Genomic DNA, 17,386 nt, shown 5'->3' on the forward strand with positions numbered 1-17,386 from the left:
TAGCCTATATTACTCTTGTCCCTATCTTCCCATAAAGCCAAACAAGCTAAAAGCCTCCTAATAGCCTTTAAAAATTATCTCTTAGATACTATTGCACAACTCAGGCTTTCCATCTGTTCTTGCTATATTACCAACTCCTGTTATATATGTTTATTCTACTTCTCACATGCATATCATTTTGGGTGATAGGTTGTTGCAACAGGGCATCTTTTTTAACACTAGCAAATACCTTTGAGCACTTATCTCCCTATATGATGTCTCTTTTGATGTTCATACTTAGAAAATCAGTAAAAAAAATTATTTCCATGGTGAAATTTCAGTGAATCTTGTTTCATTTTACACTGGCATGGAAGACTCACTGTTAGTAGAAAGCTTTTTCCATCTTGTTCTTCTTCACCAAATATTTGTTGATAATCAACAAACAATAGATAGAGTGAGATTTTGTGTGTGTGTGTGAGTCAATTGGCATTAGGTGACTTGCCCAGGGCTCATACAACTAATAAGTGTTAAGTAAATATCTGAAGCTGGATTTGAACTCAGGTCCTTCTGACTTCAGGGCCACTATGCCATCTAGTATGAAAATTTTTTTTGTATAGTAAATACACCATTAAATCATTTGGGTAATTATGATAATGTAATCTATTATAGGAAAACAGCTGTAAAAGTCTACATGTACCCTTCCTGTGTTTTCATCAAGAATATCCTAGAATAGGAATCAAAATTCATACTAAGTTAGAAGAAAATAAAAGTGGGACAAATATGGAGTGGATTTATAACAATTTCAATCTGACCTATTTGAATAAACTGCCCAAAAGGAGAAGTGGATAAAAGAAAGGACATCAATTATGTTTATAACAATTTCATGCAGAAATTTAACCAATATAAACAAATTTCTGTAATTGAGAAACCTGGGACCTAAAAGCCACATTAGTCAGCAAATACTTTACATATATGCAAAATGGAACAATATGGCAGCCAAAGACACTGCCCATTTAGAATATGATAAGATCATAAGAGTTAGAGCTAGAAGGGATATTAAAGGCCAACTTTCATTTCGTGGAGGAGGAAGCTGAGGCACAGAGAAATATAATAATTTATTCAGAGTCACAGAGCCAGTAATATCTGAGGTATTATTTGAACCCTGACCTTCTGTGCCCTATTCACTTTACTATGCTGCTGCTGAAATATAAATTCATTTATAAATTCTTATGAAAAAAAATTGATGGAAGATTATAAAGTGCTTTGGCTGTCCCCCATGCCTGGAATGCAGTCCTTCCTCCTCTCTACTTAGCTTCTTTTTAGTTCTGACTAAAATTCTATCTACAGGAAGTCTTTACCAAATCTCTCGATTCTAATGGTTTCCCTCTCTTAATTATTACCTGTTTATCCCATACATAGCTTGTTGTCTCCCCAGTTATACTCTGAGCTTCTCAAAGGCAATGACTATATTTATCTTCTTGTTATATCCCCCAGCCCTTAGTAAAATACCTCATACTTAGTAGATGCTTCATAAAAGTTTGTTAATTGACCAACAGGGACCCAATTAAGTAATATGAAGACATTTAGGAATGAAATTTGAAGGAGAAAAATAAACAAAGGCAAGATTTTTAAAAAGTTACAAAACTTATTTGTACCTATTGCTTATTGACAATTTAAAAAAGGATTTAATCTGATAAAATAAATTTCATCCTGAAAGCTCACTCCAACAAATTCTCTCCCATTTGTAAGAGGAACAAACAGGTGAGCTCTCCTTGCCATGATCTGCAGAACTCTAGGCCACTTCCAATAGGCTCTCTGTTCTCTGCCTCAACCCAGTGTTTGGTGCCTTGGGATGATACAGACTCTCTTTGTCCTACTGTCATTACAGGAGATGATTAAGAGTCCCCCCACCCCGCCGGGTTTACAGTTCTTCTCCGGGGGCTCTCCTTTTATCTGTAGCAGAAGAGATGCTACAGTCCCCATCCCTAGAATCCAGGCCCTCCTCCTAGCTGAGAGTACCAAAAGTTAGGGGATAAGTCTATGAAAATGTTGCCTTCCTAGAAATGGACATCCTTAAAGCATCTATATTCTTTCAACATAGATATACCTTTGGCCTACCAGCAGTGGCTCTAGGTTCTGTAGATCAGAGGGACTCACCTGTTTGTCCCCATTACAGATATATATGTCCAAAATGTACTAGATGCCTTGAAAGAGATGCTGATAAACTCATTTAGTGACCCACTGGTAATTATTATCAAGCAAAGGATGAAACAGGGAGATATATGCTTACCAAAGGTGTTCTCTCCTATTGTGGAAGAAATCCACTGCAAAGCCCAAGAAGGAGAGAACCTCTTTCTAGACAGAGAGGTCCTTCAGATGCTCCAGTTTGTGAATGACAATGGGCTGATTGCACAGAGTGCTGCAGAACCTCCGAAATCCATAACCACACAAGAGTTTGGCCTAATCATCCACATAAGAAAAGCCACGTGGATGAAAAATGCCTCTTGTCCAGATTGTAACATGCAGTTGAAAGGCAATATGGAGAGAGAATCTATTTTGGACACATATTGGTCAGTTAGTTGGGCCAGAACTGAACAAGAGGAGAGGAAATAGCTAGATTCTAACTTTTGAGAAATTGCAAGGTTTTTTTTAATGACCCCAAGTTTTTCCCAAAAATAAAGTCTTCTCTTCTTGATACCAATATTTTCCCAGTGTTATATGCTATGAATTATGGACTATTACAGTCCCTGAAGATTTTTGAATATCACCCCCAAAGGAAAATGGAGAAGAATATAGTGGGCATGAACAAGTCTGTTACAAACACAAATTAAAAAGCAATGTAAAGGCTATTACTAAAGAATGTATAATCTGAAGTGGTGGGCTAGTCAGTGGGAGAAATGAGGTGTAACAGACTAGCAATATGTGCATTCCACTGACATCCTTGGCAAGAGAATTTTCAGAGTTCCTGTGCCACACTGGATAGACTCCCATAATGAACCGAGATGAGGCTATTGCAAGAGGTGCATAGGATGGGATCTGAATTATTATCATGGAAATCAAAGAATTATTTTAATATTTTTGATTATTAAGATCAGTGGGCAGTTCATTCTCATAAGGAGTTTTATAGAAATGTTGTTGTATGAGGCTGGCCCAGGTATGCATAAAGCCTGGACTGGGGTGACAGCATATCTTGGCCACTGTGCATCCCTGTGGGAACTACTGTTATCTCAGTCATGTAGTTTTAGTTTGTAATAGCTTTAGTAATATTTTCCATTTGGAATCTCCCTCTTCTTAAACTATCTTGAAAATCAATGCCTGAGTATCTTAAAATGGTGGCCAAGGACATAAAGTAATTTGTTACTAGAATGGAAATGTTTTACTCATGTGAACTGACTCCTAAATAGCATCCCCATTTCTATAAACTGTCCTCCTGGTGTATAGCAACTACCCTCATGCCTATGATTACAAATAACTTGATCTTGATCTTTCTTAGTGTTCAAATTAATTTTAGCCTCTTTTCCAGAATGATTTTTTTCTATGTGTGAATGTGTGTGTTAACGATTTCTACCAAATAGAACATCTATAAGAGCAAAGTCTTCTCGTATAGGGCATAGAAAATGTACTCTAGACAGATAGGACCCATCTCTGATCAATAGTGTTTGTGTGGCATTGGATGAATCATTCCTTTGGGCCTGTTTCCTGTCTTGATCTAAATTGAAGAAAGAGGATGAAATCATCTCTGAAGCTTTCTAGCTTTAGATCTATGATCCTACTCTATTATTTTATCAAATAACAGAATATCTTAACCAGTTCTTGAAGATTTATTGTACAAATAATTGTCTCAAATGTTGTTAGCCTTTTATCTTAAAAGTACTCTGTGAATTCTTTTATCAGTTTCTTTTTAAAGGCTAATTGCTAAAGTGTTATTAACAGCATTTTTTATACTGGGCTTATGTATGTATTTTTCTAATAGATGATTCTGATTTTATAACATTATTAACTCTGTTGGCCTAATGTACAATCGTAGTCTTTATTAAAAAAACAAAACAAAACAAAAAAAAAAAAAACCTGATCATAGAACTATGTAGAAGCCCTTTTTTCACTTACAAAAGTTCTGTGAGATATCTTAACAGAGGTGATAGTTAATAAACTATATTCTCCAATTTTCCATATTTGTTTTAACTCCAGAGTCAAGATAATGAGTCAAAAAATGAGTTAAAATAATTTCTCTCTCTTTTTTCCCAAATTTTTTTTTGTTTAATTGAGATTTTTTTCCTTAATTGCTAAGGTTTTCTAGGAAGAAATTTACCTCAATCCACCACAGTTCTCAGATTCCAAAGATATTTTGGTTGATATAAGCTATACCAGCTTTATTGAACTAAGCTTTTAACATAGTATGTAAATAGATTGGAAGCTATCTTTGGATCCCCAGTGTCCAGTAGATCAATTTACTCTTTCTGTATAAGATTTTTTAATGTTTCTTCTAAGTATAATAAATATAATAATAATATAATAAATCATTATAATAATGATTTATCTGCATTTACAAAACTCTTACAATTCTTATTATCATGATTGTTATTGATTTGATTCAGATCACATTTAGGTGAAGGAGTAAAATGGAGCAAGTGGCCTCTCCCTGAGCAAAATAGAAGATTATCTCTCTTCCTCTCCCAGTATCTCAATGAAGGCAGGTTAAATAAATAAATTAATATATAGATATACTAATAAATAAATAAATATAAAATCTCATGCTTTCCAAGATTACAGAATGATGTGCAATGGTTAATGTTATTTAGGATTTGGCGGGGGGGGGGGGGGGGGGGATGAATTATGTTTCTTTTTCAAGATAGTGATCACTGGCAAATAAACATTCGCACTGTGTTCTTCTCTCACCCACCTGCCAGACAGAGAGAGGGAAGCACAACCCAGGTTACTGCCTTCAAGTTAGATTTTCCACTGAATAGGTTAGCAAACTGCAGAGTGCCTGCTTGGAGTGTTCCATGGTTTTGTGTTCTAGAATGAATCTCTGCACTGTTAAGGAGAAGTACATGTTCACCAGCAAAAATGAAGATACTTAACAGCAGCCTGTATTCTTACTAAATCATAGTTTCCTCTAGAAAACGTAAAACAGAGACTTGATTGAGACTGTTAGCCAGACAACTTGAAAAAATGACAGGAAAGTAGTATTTGCATAAAGTGCACTCAAATCTCAGTTTTCAAATTTACCATATTCAAATATGCTAACATTTGTGGCTCCCAGTGAGTTAAAATAATCTCTCTCTTTCTTCTTTCCCATATCTTTTTGTTTAATTGAGGAGAATTTTTCCCTTGATTGGTAAGATTTTCTAGGAAGAAATTTTTCTTAATTCACCATGATTCTTAGATTTGGAAGATAACATTTGGTTGATATAAGCTATACCAGCCGTGTTGGGCTAAGCACACTATTTAATGTAGTATGTCTTTGGATCCCCACTGTTTACATAGTGTTTTGTACTTCTCATTATGGCCTTAATAAACATGCATTTAATTGAGTCTCCGCTAAATAAGAGATACTCTCCAGAGGACTTAAGGACACAACACATTTCTCCAGTCATTGTATTCTAAAGTATATTTTATCACAGTACAATCCAGTTATTTGAAGAGTATTGCATGAAATCAGTAGTAACCAAGAGGGAATTAATACAAAGTATTGACAATTACAGAATTCTACTATCACATTTCAGATGCTTATGTCACACTATTGAAAGATTCTCACAGCAAATAAGACATTATTTAAATCTAGTCATCAGTTCAATCCATATTGTTTATAGAACACTTAAACTAAGCTGTGAATGGACTCAAATGAAAAAGATAGCTGTGCTTCATTTAACTTGCAATCTACTGGAAGAGACCAATTTATGCTTATCAGTCCAAATGAGGGAAACATAAGCAAACATAGAACCAATTTCAGTGTTTCAGAAGGAATACAGTAAAATTATAGGTAATCAAGATGCTGAGAAAGATAAAGATGAAAAAGATGATTTGAATGACTGGAGTGACTAAAATAAATGGTGGTATGCTGAGAGGAATTATTTTTAAAAACAAATTTTGAAAGAGAAAGGGCTTTGTGGCAAATGTAGTAGCAAGGAGAAAGCATTCCAGCTTAACTAAATGATTTGAATAAGAGAGTAAAATATGAGGAGTGGCAAGTAGTTTTACTTGACCGTCCCAACCTTAGAATGGAAATGGAGACTAATTTATAGTAACAGGTAAAGAAAATCAAACTATTAGATGGCATTTGTATGGTAAGGTTATAGAGAAATAACAGCGGATAGAATTTCTTTTAAAAAATAACAAACATTGGAATTTCCAGTGGATAAGGTAAAATGTGAGAACTATTTCAATCTTAATTCTTTTAGGGTATGGCTATAGATAAGTCAGACAACATTCTTAGAACTTTCATTTCCATCATATTTTGTAAAATGTTAAAGCTGAAAAGGCTTCTTTCTTTAAGGTACCGATTCATGGTCAAATGGTCAAATATAAACGGAAATGCATGACATAAAATATAGAGGATTACAAAAAAACCCAAATATATTGAAATACAGTATAGTTAACAAAATATTTTTTAAAACGAGTTCACAAGTTCATTTAACCTTAGTGAAATATAAGTTCACAGGTTAAGAACCCATACTCTAGTGCAACACCCCCATTTTACAGAAGGCAATTGGCGGCCCAGAGAGGGAAATGACTTGTTCTGGCCATAGAGGAAGGATCATTTAACCTTCCCTGAAATTGAGACTGAGAATCAGATAGAGCTCAAAGTCAGACTCACAGATTTAGAACTGAAAGTGCTCAGAGATGACTGGGCAGAAGAAATAGAGACCCAGAATTAGTGTCAGAAAGAACACTAGAACCGTGATGTCTTAGGATTTTTCAGCCAAATTATTAAAATGTGGACTTCAAGCCTATCTCCTAGGAACTGGCTCTCCCAGACCCATAGTATCTGATTTCATAGCTCAGGATAAGCAGCCAAGTGACTAGGTCACCTCAGTCCTGCATATAATAAATAGGGGCATGGTAAGCATTTATTCCTTTTCTCTTCCCTTTCTTTTATCCCACCCTCAGAGACAGTTGAAAACCACTTAGACCTGTGGAATTTTTCTCTACTCTAAAATGTCCCACGTTACCTGTAGGGCCTGTGGCTACTAAACATTCCCCTCTGAGAATACCGGACACATAGTAGACAATTAAATGTGGTTGGTTGATTGACCCACCATACCTTTACCACAGGTCTATTGCCTAACATCTCAAGTTTTCAACCATGAATATTGCTCAATATGTGCCTTTATTGACTTGTCCCATCTGAGGGCCTGCCCCTCTGGGAGTAGGCTCTCAAACAAAGCAGCTCTCAACTCCTGTCCCAGTTGGTAACTTGATTTCTGTTTCTCTTTAGAGATAATATGCCACAACCCCTGATGTATCTGAGACTTTTTTGCCGCTGAAGGGTTCAGAGCAAGGACCTTTTTCTAGGTCAGGCTAGAACTTGAGTCCTGGTATTCTGTGCTCCAACTTCCCACCCTCAGCCAGAAGAACCCTGGGAACTGAAGCTAGCCTCAGATTTCTTTTCAGATAGTCACTGATAAATTAATCAAATAAATTAACTAAATTGTGGAAGTTGATCATAGTAGAAGAGTTAGTCTACTAAAGAAGGCTTCAGAAAAAATAACCTTTTCACCAGACACTATGAGGAAAGTGAATCTTCATTGTAAAGAAGGAAACTCCCAGAGGCTTTGATGATAATGGATTTTTAAAAATTCATCCAAGCAAAAACCCCTTAACTGAAAAATATCCTCAGATTAGATTTTTGAAGCAAATAAGAATATTCAAAATTCCTTCTCACAACATCACTCATTGTGATTGAGATAGAACATAAAATTATCATTTCTTAATGGGGTAATAAGAGGCTGATTTGGCACAATGGAAAGCACCATCATAAAACCACAGGGTCATAACAAAAAAGAGCCTTAGAAGCTGTATGGTCCAACTTCCTCATTTTATATGTTAAACAAACCAAGGCTAAGTTTTTGGAGATAAGAAGGAAGTCTAATGATCTAGCCCAGCCCTTTGAAAATGCAGACATTTCTTCTGCCTAGCACAATGGCAATCACCTGGACAGTCTTGGATTTCCTCTGGTAAAGCATAATGGGAAAGTGGCCAGCTACATGACTTAATTCTCCTTGACATCAAGAGTTTTAGCTAGCTATCAGGTAGCCAATGGACGTGAAAATGATAGGGGATTCTATGACTCAAAGGACTAGACCTATATTCCACCTGGATTCTGTAGAAGCACCAAGTCAATAATACTTTGAGACATCTTCTGATCTCAATATAGGAACATCCTGTTAAAGCTGACTCCCTCATCCTGTGTGACTTTTGTCCATGTTCTTTCGCAAATCCTCCACAAAGATTCCTCCCAACATGCTGGAGGGGGAGGGAGTTTACATTGTGTAACTGATTGACATTTTAAAATATTTTTATGCCACTGATGACATGAGGCTTTCAAGATTTCAGGGAGAAAGGTCTCTATCTCTATCCAGACTTCTTGCAGTAGAATTTTGGCTCACTCATGAATATATGAAAATAGTTTAACAATGATCTAGGCTGTCTCTGTGTTGAGTATAGGGTGTCAGATATGTTTGAATATATTCTCATTTTATTCCATGTAATTACAAACTAAAATATAAAAAGAAAAGACACTTGGTGGTCTCTGCTACTAGCTATATGAACTTAGCAAAGGAAGCCAAGTATCTCAGCATTTCAGCCTCAGTTTGCTTATCTATAAAATGTAATGCAGGAATAACTGATTTCCATGATCTATTCTAATTCAAAACTCTGTACTTTTTTTTCTTAAGACACTAATCTCACCTTTTAAACTTTGGTAAGATCTGTTTTGGATGGATAAAATATGAATTAAACCAAACTTTTCTCTTTAGTAAATTTCACATTTCATTCAAAACATCTTGTCTGGTAAATCTTAAGACATCTGGTCCTGGTCTCAGTATCTAGAAAGAACTGACTCAGCTTTTTCATGGATTGCTTTTTATCCATATTTCTAGCAACTGAAAAGTTGAAGCCTCCTACAAATGCTCCCAGGCTGTAATGTTCCCACATGCCACAATGATTATAGATGATATCATTTGGAAGGATGTTTGTACCAGCAATATGTGTTTTTGATTTCACGAGCCTACCTTGACAGATGAAAAGTAATGGTTTAATGTTATTTACTATATGATTAAAATTTCATTCCTTCTGTTCTTTCCATGTACCAGAGCAGGAACATGTTCTGTGGTTCAGTAATTCAGGATATTATAGAAGATTAAGTGACCTTCCCAAGAACTCTCCAGTAGTTTCTAAGGTTGAATTCAGAATCTAGATCTTGATGACTCCAAGTCCAGTACTTGTAAGAAGAGAAAAAGATACTGAAGGGAAGGTTGAGAGCAAAATGGAGGTCCCAGGATTAATTCAGGAATAGGATTATAGCAAGTTACAGCCACATGACTGCCACAGAGAAAGGTACTCATATGTCCCTGTACAGCAAAGTCACTAATATAGGCTGAACCTGCCGTCCTAAGAGATTACTGGATTTGCTTCAGTCAGATCAACTAAGAAGAAAATCAAAGGTAATGAGGAATTTCTGAATAGTTTTTCAAGGCTGAACATTAGTATCTACAATGGAATATTGATGTCTCCTTAAAAATGAAAAGAAGGTTGGGGGAGTGGAGCTCTTGCCATCTACTGTCCTAGAGCACAGAGCCCTTTGGGGGGTGCCTGCCACATCTCTTGGGTCACGGGAATGCAGGGGCACATGGTGTGGGTATATTAGAAGGAAGAGGAAGTCTTGCCCATGTACCTATTGTACAGACATGTTAGGTTTTAACCTAGTTAAACCCACACAATGGCAATAGGGATAAGAACTTGCTGTAAGATTCCAGCAGTAAGAAAGGTGCATGTGGATCAATCAGCATTTATTAAACATTATGTGCCAATCACTGTTTAAATTTCTTGCAGCCTGAAGCCTAGGGGAAACCATGGAGTAAGAACCCAGCTCTGTGGTCTAGCATAAAGAGGCAACTTTTTTCCATGTGGGGAGCCCAAGAGAAGGCTTTTCTGGGAGGGGGAGAGAGAATAGGGTAGGAATCATCTTCATGGTATGTGGCTGAACTAAAAGGAAAACAAGACGGTAGAAGGGAAAGATTCCAGGAAGACAAACTGAAGCCAGTGACGAAAACATGTGTTTGAACAGAAAAGCCCATTTATAGTCCAGATGACATTTGGCTGACTGACCTAGAGATGATCACAAAGGGGTGTGGGGAGCAGTAAGGGATGGCCAAAGTGAACCCAAGAAGAAACAAGGTCCAGTCCTTATATGGCCACATAAAGCAGCAGTCTCCAAACATCATGCATCCCATCAGTAAAAAGGAAAAAATATACCCACAAATGTATGTATTTATAAATTATATACATTCACTACTATGTTAATGTATATTTTTTAAAAAATAAGCATAAAAAGAGATTAAAATGCTCATAGCCTCGGTAGTAAACCACTGGAGTTTATTCATTAGAGCAGTCACATCACCAGTCCTGTTCTTGAAAATCCTTTTGGCAGTAGTGGGAGGATGGGAGACAGACTCCCAGGAGGCCGCTGCAGCGAGTGATGATGAAGTCTGAATTAGGGTGGTGGTTGTGGGAGTGCAGAGAAGAAGTGACAGTTATGGGCAACTGTTGGGGTGTATGGGAGCATGGAAGGACATCGAGACCTCAGAGATTAGGATGGCAATGACTGACAAATAGGGAATTTAGGAAAAGGGGGTAAGGGGGGAAATAGGAGATCTGCTATACAGATCACAAATATCTGCTCTTCCTGGACTACTCTGTCCCACTGAAAATGAAAAGGAGGAAGAGAGAGTTCTTTCCATCCAGGCGTGGAGCCCAAAGCTCATTGAAGGCTGCCTGCCTGACTCTTAGGTCCTGGGAGGGAGAAATGCATGACACGCGTCTGTTGGGAGAGGAAATTTTGCTTGCATCCTAAGTGTCTCCGCTTTTAACCATATGTTGGGGGCCTACACAGGCAGAGAGTGAGGAAAGGCCTTTGTCTGGGAGCCAGAGGAGGGGGGATGAGTCAGTCAGCGCCATCATCTGCCAGACGCTGGCCTAAGTGCCCCAAGAAGGCTCAAGATGTGATGGGGTGACAGGGGATGAGGTTTTACTGGAGACGAGGCCCATGATTGGCCAACAGCAGAAGGTTGCAGGTAACACATCTTCTTCTGCTCCTCCACCCTGGGGAGGGTCACAGCACAGCTTTCGGGTAATGACCCATTCTGACCTACAGCCCCATGTAGCTTCTGATTCCCTAGACTGCCTCTGCCAGTAACATCCTTTTAAAGCACCTGAAGGAAGGAAGGGGGCCCTTTCAGAGACACGTGCTTTCCATCCTTTCCCACGAACTGCACCAAGGCGGCATTGGTGGTAAAAACTTGGACCTGGGTTCAGATCCCAGCCACGCGGGGCCTTGGACAATCCCTAACTCTCCGCAGTCTTGGGCCTGACATGTTGCAGAGCATGTTTGGCTTCAGAGGAGAGGAGGGAAGGAACGAGAAACCCAAAGGGTACCACAAGCTCGAGTTCTGTAGTGCAAGAGAAGGAGCAGGGCCACCAGATGCAAAAAGGAGGAGGGAAAATCTAAGGATGTCACTGGAAGTGGTGAGGCGTTCCCCTACTTCTGTTCAGTAGTGTCCTTCACAGGGAGGTGACCTTTTCTTTTGTGATTTTCCTTTCCCACTATTTTTTGTCTCCACTTCACATACATAGGTCTTGTTGTGTCTTGGAAGGTGGGGATAAAGTGATACTATAGTGCTCTATTTTATTTGCCTACAACCTGGTATCTTTTAGAAATAATTTCTTTCAGGACATGAATCTGTGGGCTTGGGTTAATTGGTTTAGCTGGTCTAGAGTAGCTTTTCAGATGGTTTCAATAGACTAAAAGTCTTATTTGGCCTCCAAGTTTTAAATAGAGACCATATCCCATTCACATTTCCCCAAATGATCCAGAACTACTCCTAATAATCCTATTTGGTATATTATACCTGAAAAGAAGAGATGGACTGTGGCAACTATAGTCACTAGGCCTCCCCAAAAGCTCGGTCCATTGGCAGCCATCTTGGACTGTGATGTATAGATCATCATGACTTAATGGAAATTGCCATAGGCTGGTTAAGAGGAAGAAATGAAACTAAAACAGGGAAGAAGAAAATAGTGCTTTTCTAAATGGGTGAAAACTGCTTTATAACATGTGTACTTGAAACATTGCAGTTTACAACAGACACTTATAGAGGAAAATAGTAACAAAAATGACAAGCATAAAGAAACTCAATTCCTATTAAGTTAATTTCAATTGCCTTATTCCCAGAAGCCTTCTTATTGATTTCCATAGGCATTGATTTCCTTTTAGTCCCTTGATCTATTGATCAAGATTTATTCTCATGATAAATCAATCCTACAAGATGAACTCACTAAAGTCTCTTAAGTGGTTTTGCCTCTGTCAGACTGGCAAAACAATATACATTAAATCAGATATAAACATCTATTAAGCACCTACTATGTGTCAGACACTGTGTTAAGTGCTAGAAATACCAATAACAATCCCTGTTCCCAAAGTGTTCACAGTCTATTAGGAGACTCAACATGCAAACAACTACATACAAATATGTTAAATATAGGGATAAACTGAAAATAAACAGCAGGTGCTACAATTAACGAAGATTAGGAAATGCTTTCTGTAGAAGGTAATATTGGAGCCAGGATTTGAAGGAAACCAGGGGAGCTCGGAGGAGAAAATAAGGGGACACATTCTAGGCATGGAGGACCACCAGTAAAAATGTCTTGAAGTTGAGAGATGGAGATTCACATTCAAGGAACAGCCAGGAGGCCGGTGTGGCTGACAATGTGTGCCAGGGAGTATAAGGCATAAGGCTGGAAAGGTGGGGGTGGGGGCAGTTATAAGGACAGTTATAAAATCTCCGATCCTAGGGAAAATAGGGAACTCGGGGAGTTTGCTGAGTAGGGTAAGTTACACGACACTTTCAGAAGATCCCTTTGACAGCGGAGTGGAGGATGGACTCGAGGTGGGAGATCATCCCTCGGCTGCTGCTGAGGGCCTGTATCAAGGTGCTGGCAATGGCAAGGGGAGGGGAGAGTGCATGTGTGACTGATGTTACAAATAAAAAGTATATAGAAACCCAGCAGATCCAACAAAGTGGCCTCCATGAACTCATGCCAAAGTGGTTCTACATGTGCAGTCCTGTCATAAGATAGGACGGTGACTCTCCAGTGGTTTGGGGGCAGAGGGGATGTCTCCCACTGGCTCCCCTTCCTCCTCATTTCTCCTTCAGAGATCCATAGAGAAGGGATGTGGGTAACTTGCCTGGCTAAGGCAGGAATAGGATGGGGAGTAGGGAAGTGGGAAAGAAGGGTGAGCTTTTCTGCATCCTCTCCCCTCGGCCCAAAGGCCCCTGGGAATGCCAGCAGCCAGAGGAAAGAGAACTGGGATCTGCTCCCTGAACTAAGCAGGGGCAGGAATCAGTGGTTGTGGAGAGAAGTCATGCTCTGAGACTTCACCTACAGCGTCCTTGGGCCACAGGCCTGTGGGACTGGGGCAGGGACTTGGCTCTAAAATCCAAGCTGAGATTCTAGTGTGATCCTCTTGTAGTCTGCTGCTGACGCCATTTCCTGAGAGGAGAGTGAACAACAGCAAATACCCAAGCAAAGCTGAGGAAAAGAGTGAGAAAAGTTCAGAGACAAAGCCGGGAGGGACCCGTGATCCCTGATGGCAATATGGGGCAGAAGCAGAGCCGGAGCCCAGGAGACACTAGTCAGGGGCCATCCAACAGTGAGCCCCGAGCCCTTACTGCTCACTGGAGCCTGCCCATCTAACACTGTGAGTCTCGCAAGTCACTGGGGGGCTTCCAGCGTCTTCTCCCCCGCTGGCGGCCCCTCAGGGGTAGGACAGGCGGAAGCCACCAGAAAGAGAAAGGGATGACTCTCCATGGACTCAGACGTGAGGTTTTTCTGTGGCCTCTACTGGCTGCTTTGAAGCCTTGTGAGCACAAGTGCTTGTACAGGAAGCTTGCAGGGGGTGCTATCCTGGAGTTCCCAGGCTGCACTTGGGCATTGACAGATAAGCCGTAGAAGTAAAAAGTTCTCAAAATATGTGTGTGAGAGTATTTAGGTATACATTTTCATATATATATATATATCTTGAGAGAGACAAAGATACCCACATACACGTGTATATACCTGTGCCCTTCATTTAAGGAGGATGTCTTTGAGACAAAAGTCATATGGTTATTATTTATTTAAATCTACATTTAATTTTAGTTTAATAAGACTTCTCTTTCTCTCTGCAACTTAAACTCATCCATCTTCACAGCGTCTCTATAAGCAAAGGATAAAGGAGGACACTGATAGGATCTTCCACAATTAGTGAGTATGTCAGTGATGGCATTTGAGATAGAATCCCTGTCAGTTCCTAGCATCGTGCAGTACCTACCCACTAGTGCCCGTCCTCTCCCTACAGTGTCTGTCCCTGATAATACCGAAGCCCTAGTCGGGAATAAGCAGACTCTCCTCCTCTCCCACAGGCTGGGGAACACGGCTCTCCATGAAGCATGTCTGCTGGGGCCAGAAGGGAAGAAATGCGTAGCAGCCTTATTGAGGTAAGTTATTGGGTCAGATACTGGAGAGAGGGAAGGAAAATGTGGGCATAGAAGCAATCCTGCTCAAAAAAAAGGCCTAAAAGGGATTTTCCCGGAATTGAAAAGCCTACACTGTAGAAAAAGCCCTCTGTTACCTATTAGGCCACTGAGACACTGGATTGGCAAATAAAGAACTTTCAAAGGCACAGTGAAAGCACTCTTACTCATCTTCAGTATATTTGGATCGCCCAAAATTTAAAATTGTATTTTCATATCAATGCATTCCCTCAAAATGAAGTATAAAATGTACAAATCCTTATGCTTTTCTTTGTTTACCAAATGCACACCTATTTCTTAAGCCGGATACATTCATACCTCTATATGAAAGCCAAGTGATTGAGCTCTATGATATGATGATTATAGCTAACTAGATGACCTTTCCCCAAGCCACTTCCACTTTCACATATTATTTCATTTGCAGATATAATGCGAGTATTCGAAAGAAAAATGAAGAAGGAGAATCAGCATATGATTTAGCTCTGAAGATGGGGAATGATGAAATTATCTCATTATTTGCTGCAAAACTTGATCAAGGAATCCTAAACCAACATACCCAATCTAAGAACCTCAGTCTCAAAGACTTTTGATCCTATTTCCTTATTCCTGAATGCCAGTTTGACTTTATTTAAAGAAAATTGCTAACACATCACATTCTCTACTAATTTTGAAATTTTTTCCAAATACTTGCAAAGAAAGTTTTCAACATTTACCTTTACAAAACGTATTCCAATTTTTTCTCTCTCCATGCAACCTCATTCTATAGGCAGCAAGCAATCCAGTATAGTTTAAATATGTGCAATTATTCTAAACATTTCCATATTCTTCATGCTGCACAAGAAAAATCAGATCAAAAAGTGACAGAAAAAAATGAGAAAAAAACAAAAAAAAAGTGAAAATACTATGCTTTGACCCACATTCAGTCTCCATAATTCTCTTTCTGGATGCAGATGCCTCTTTCCATCACAAGTCTATTGGATCGATTTATTTTTAATTTAATTTAATATCTTTTAGTTTTAATTTAATTTTTAACTTAAGTAGGTTCAATTTAGCCGGTTAAGACATTGTACGTTTATGGGAATTATTAAGGAGAATAGAACCAACATATAAAGCCATTCCCTATTTATTCCTTATTGTGATAAACACATCTATACTTGCTTGTAAACCTGAAATTTTTTTCTATTATATTTATAAACAATTTATGTCAGATATTTTTATTTAACCTTTAGCTCTACAAACCATGTTTGAATAAATCATTATGCAGCAATACACAATTTTGTTTCTTTTTTGGATATTTCAATTTGTGGGTGATCAAGTAGTTCAGAGAGTCCCCCAACTTTTTCTAATGGGATCTACTTTTGATTTCCAATGATTTGATGACCAGATTGGGGTGACGGGTAAGGACATGGAGCATAAGTACTTAAGCTCTTTTCTGCTGCTTCTCCCAGAAAACCTTGGGAAGAGAAGTGGTTCAGTGGCTACCATCTGAGACAACAGCTTGATGGAAATCTTGTGTAAAGTTAATAAAAATCAAACACCAAAAGAAAAAGAAGGATGAATACATTCCTAATTTGATCCACCTGCCTTTAAAATACATGGGTATGATTTCATTTTTTTCATTCCAGATACCCACAAATGTTTCTGCATCTTAAATTTAACCATCAGATGATATCCCACTCCAAGATCCTGGTTCTGAAATTCTCTTTAGCCAGTTCCCTGCCCCAGCCTCTCACTCTGCTTCTCCTCACTTCTCTCCCTATTCTCCCAATAGATCACCATACTGATTCCCCTTGCCACCACCCAGCCTGAAATCCTTGGAATTCACTTGGTATTCACCAATACTTTACACCCCTTCAACCTGCTATTACAAGCTACAAATCGACAATTCTATGGAATTGACTCATTTAGTCCCAACATTGAGCCTAAAAGAGGCATTGTTAATTACCCCAAATGAGATAATATTTGTGAAGTTCTTAGCATAGAGCTATAAATGTTTTTGCCTTTTCTCCCTCTTTCTTTGACTCATTCCTCCCTCCTTCCCCATTAAACTGGCCCCTATTGCCTGCTTTCTCTGTTCTCAGGCTTATGGACTGGGTTCACTATTTCTGTTATTTAAACTTGATTCTGCTCAATAATCTTTTTTCCCTGGTCTGTAGCATCTGCTCCAAACCTTTTCCACTCAAAACCTTAACCGGGCCTTCCCACTCCCCTCCGCCCACCATCAACTTGAACCCCTACCATCTTAAGCAGATAACCCTTGCAAACATCACACACATACACACACACACACACACACATACACACACACTCATTTGATATCCGATATTTGATCAGGCACTCTACCAGTAGCTAGAGATACAAAGGCAGAAATTAATTAAGTCTCTGATTTGAAAGAGCTTAGATTCTTTCCAGGAAGACAATTTAAATAAGAATAAATATGAGATAATTTGCAAGGGCTAGAGGAGGAGGTAATAGTAGCTAGGTTGGGGGTGGGGGAAACCTTTGCTTAGAGGAAACAGCCTTTCCTCTAAGCTTTGGATGAAGCTAAGAAGGAGATGAAGAAGTTGGAGGTGAAGAAGAACATGGGGGACAATCAGGGCAAAGATATAAAGATG

The 17,386-nt window shown here is 38.9% G+C and overlaps 1 protein-coding gene across 8 annotated transcripts in view; it reads left to right on the forward strand.

Annotated features, from left to right (window-relative positions):
• The window catches only part of DZANK1 (double zinc ribbon and ankyrin repeat domains 1), a 132,445-nt gene extending 116,937 nt beyond the window's left edge, over window positions 1-15,508 (forward strand). For 7 of the 8 annotated variants that reach the window (XM_031951062.1, XM_031951068.1, XM_031951061.1 and 4 more), the window contains 2 exons: window positions 14,661-14,735; window positions 15,196-15,508. In XM_031951062.1, coding sequence (XP_031806922.1) covers window positions 14,661-14,735; window positions 15,196-15,361 — 241 coding nt within the window. In that variant the 3' untranslated portion in view covers window positions 15,362-15,508. Of the gene's footprint in view, window positions 1-4,574; window positions 4,752-14,660; window positions 14,736-15,195 lie in introns of those variants that run through there. The other variant, XM_031951063.1, reaches the window with a different exon arrangement.
• The last annotated feature ends 1,878 nt before the right edge of the window (window positions 15,509-17,386 follow it).

Source organism: Sarcophilus harrisii, chromosome 2 (assembly GCF_902635505.1).
Source record: "Sarcophilus harrisii chromosome 2, mSarHar1.11, whole genome shotgun sequence".
NCBI classification, from domain to species: domain Eukaryota; kingdom Metazoa; phylum Chordata; class Mammalia; order Dasyuromorphia; family Dasyuridae; genus Sarcophilus; species Sarcophilus harrisii.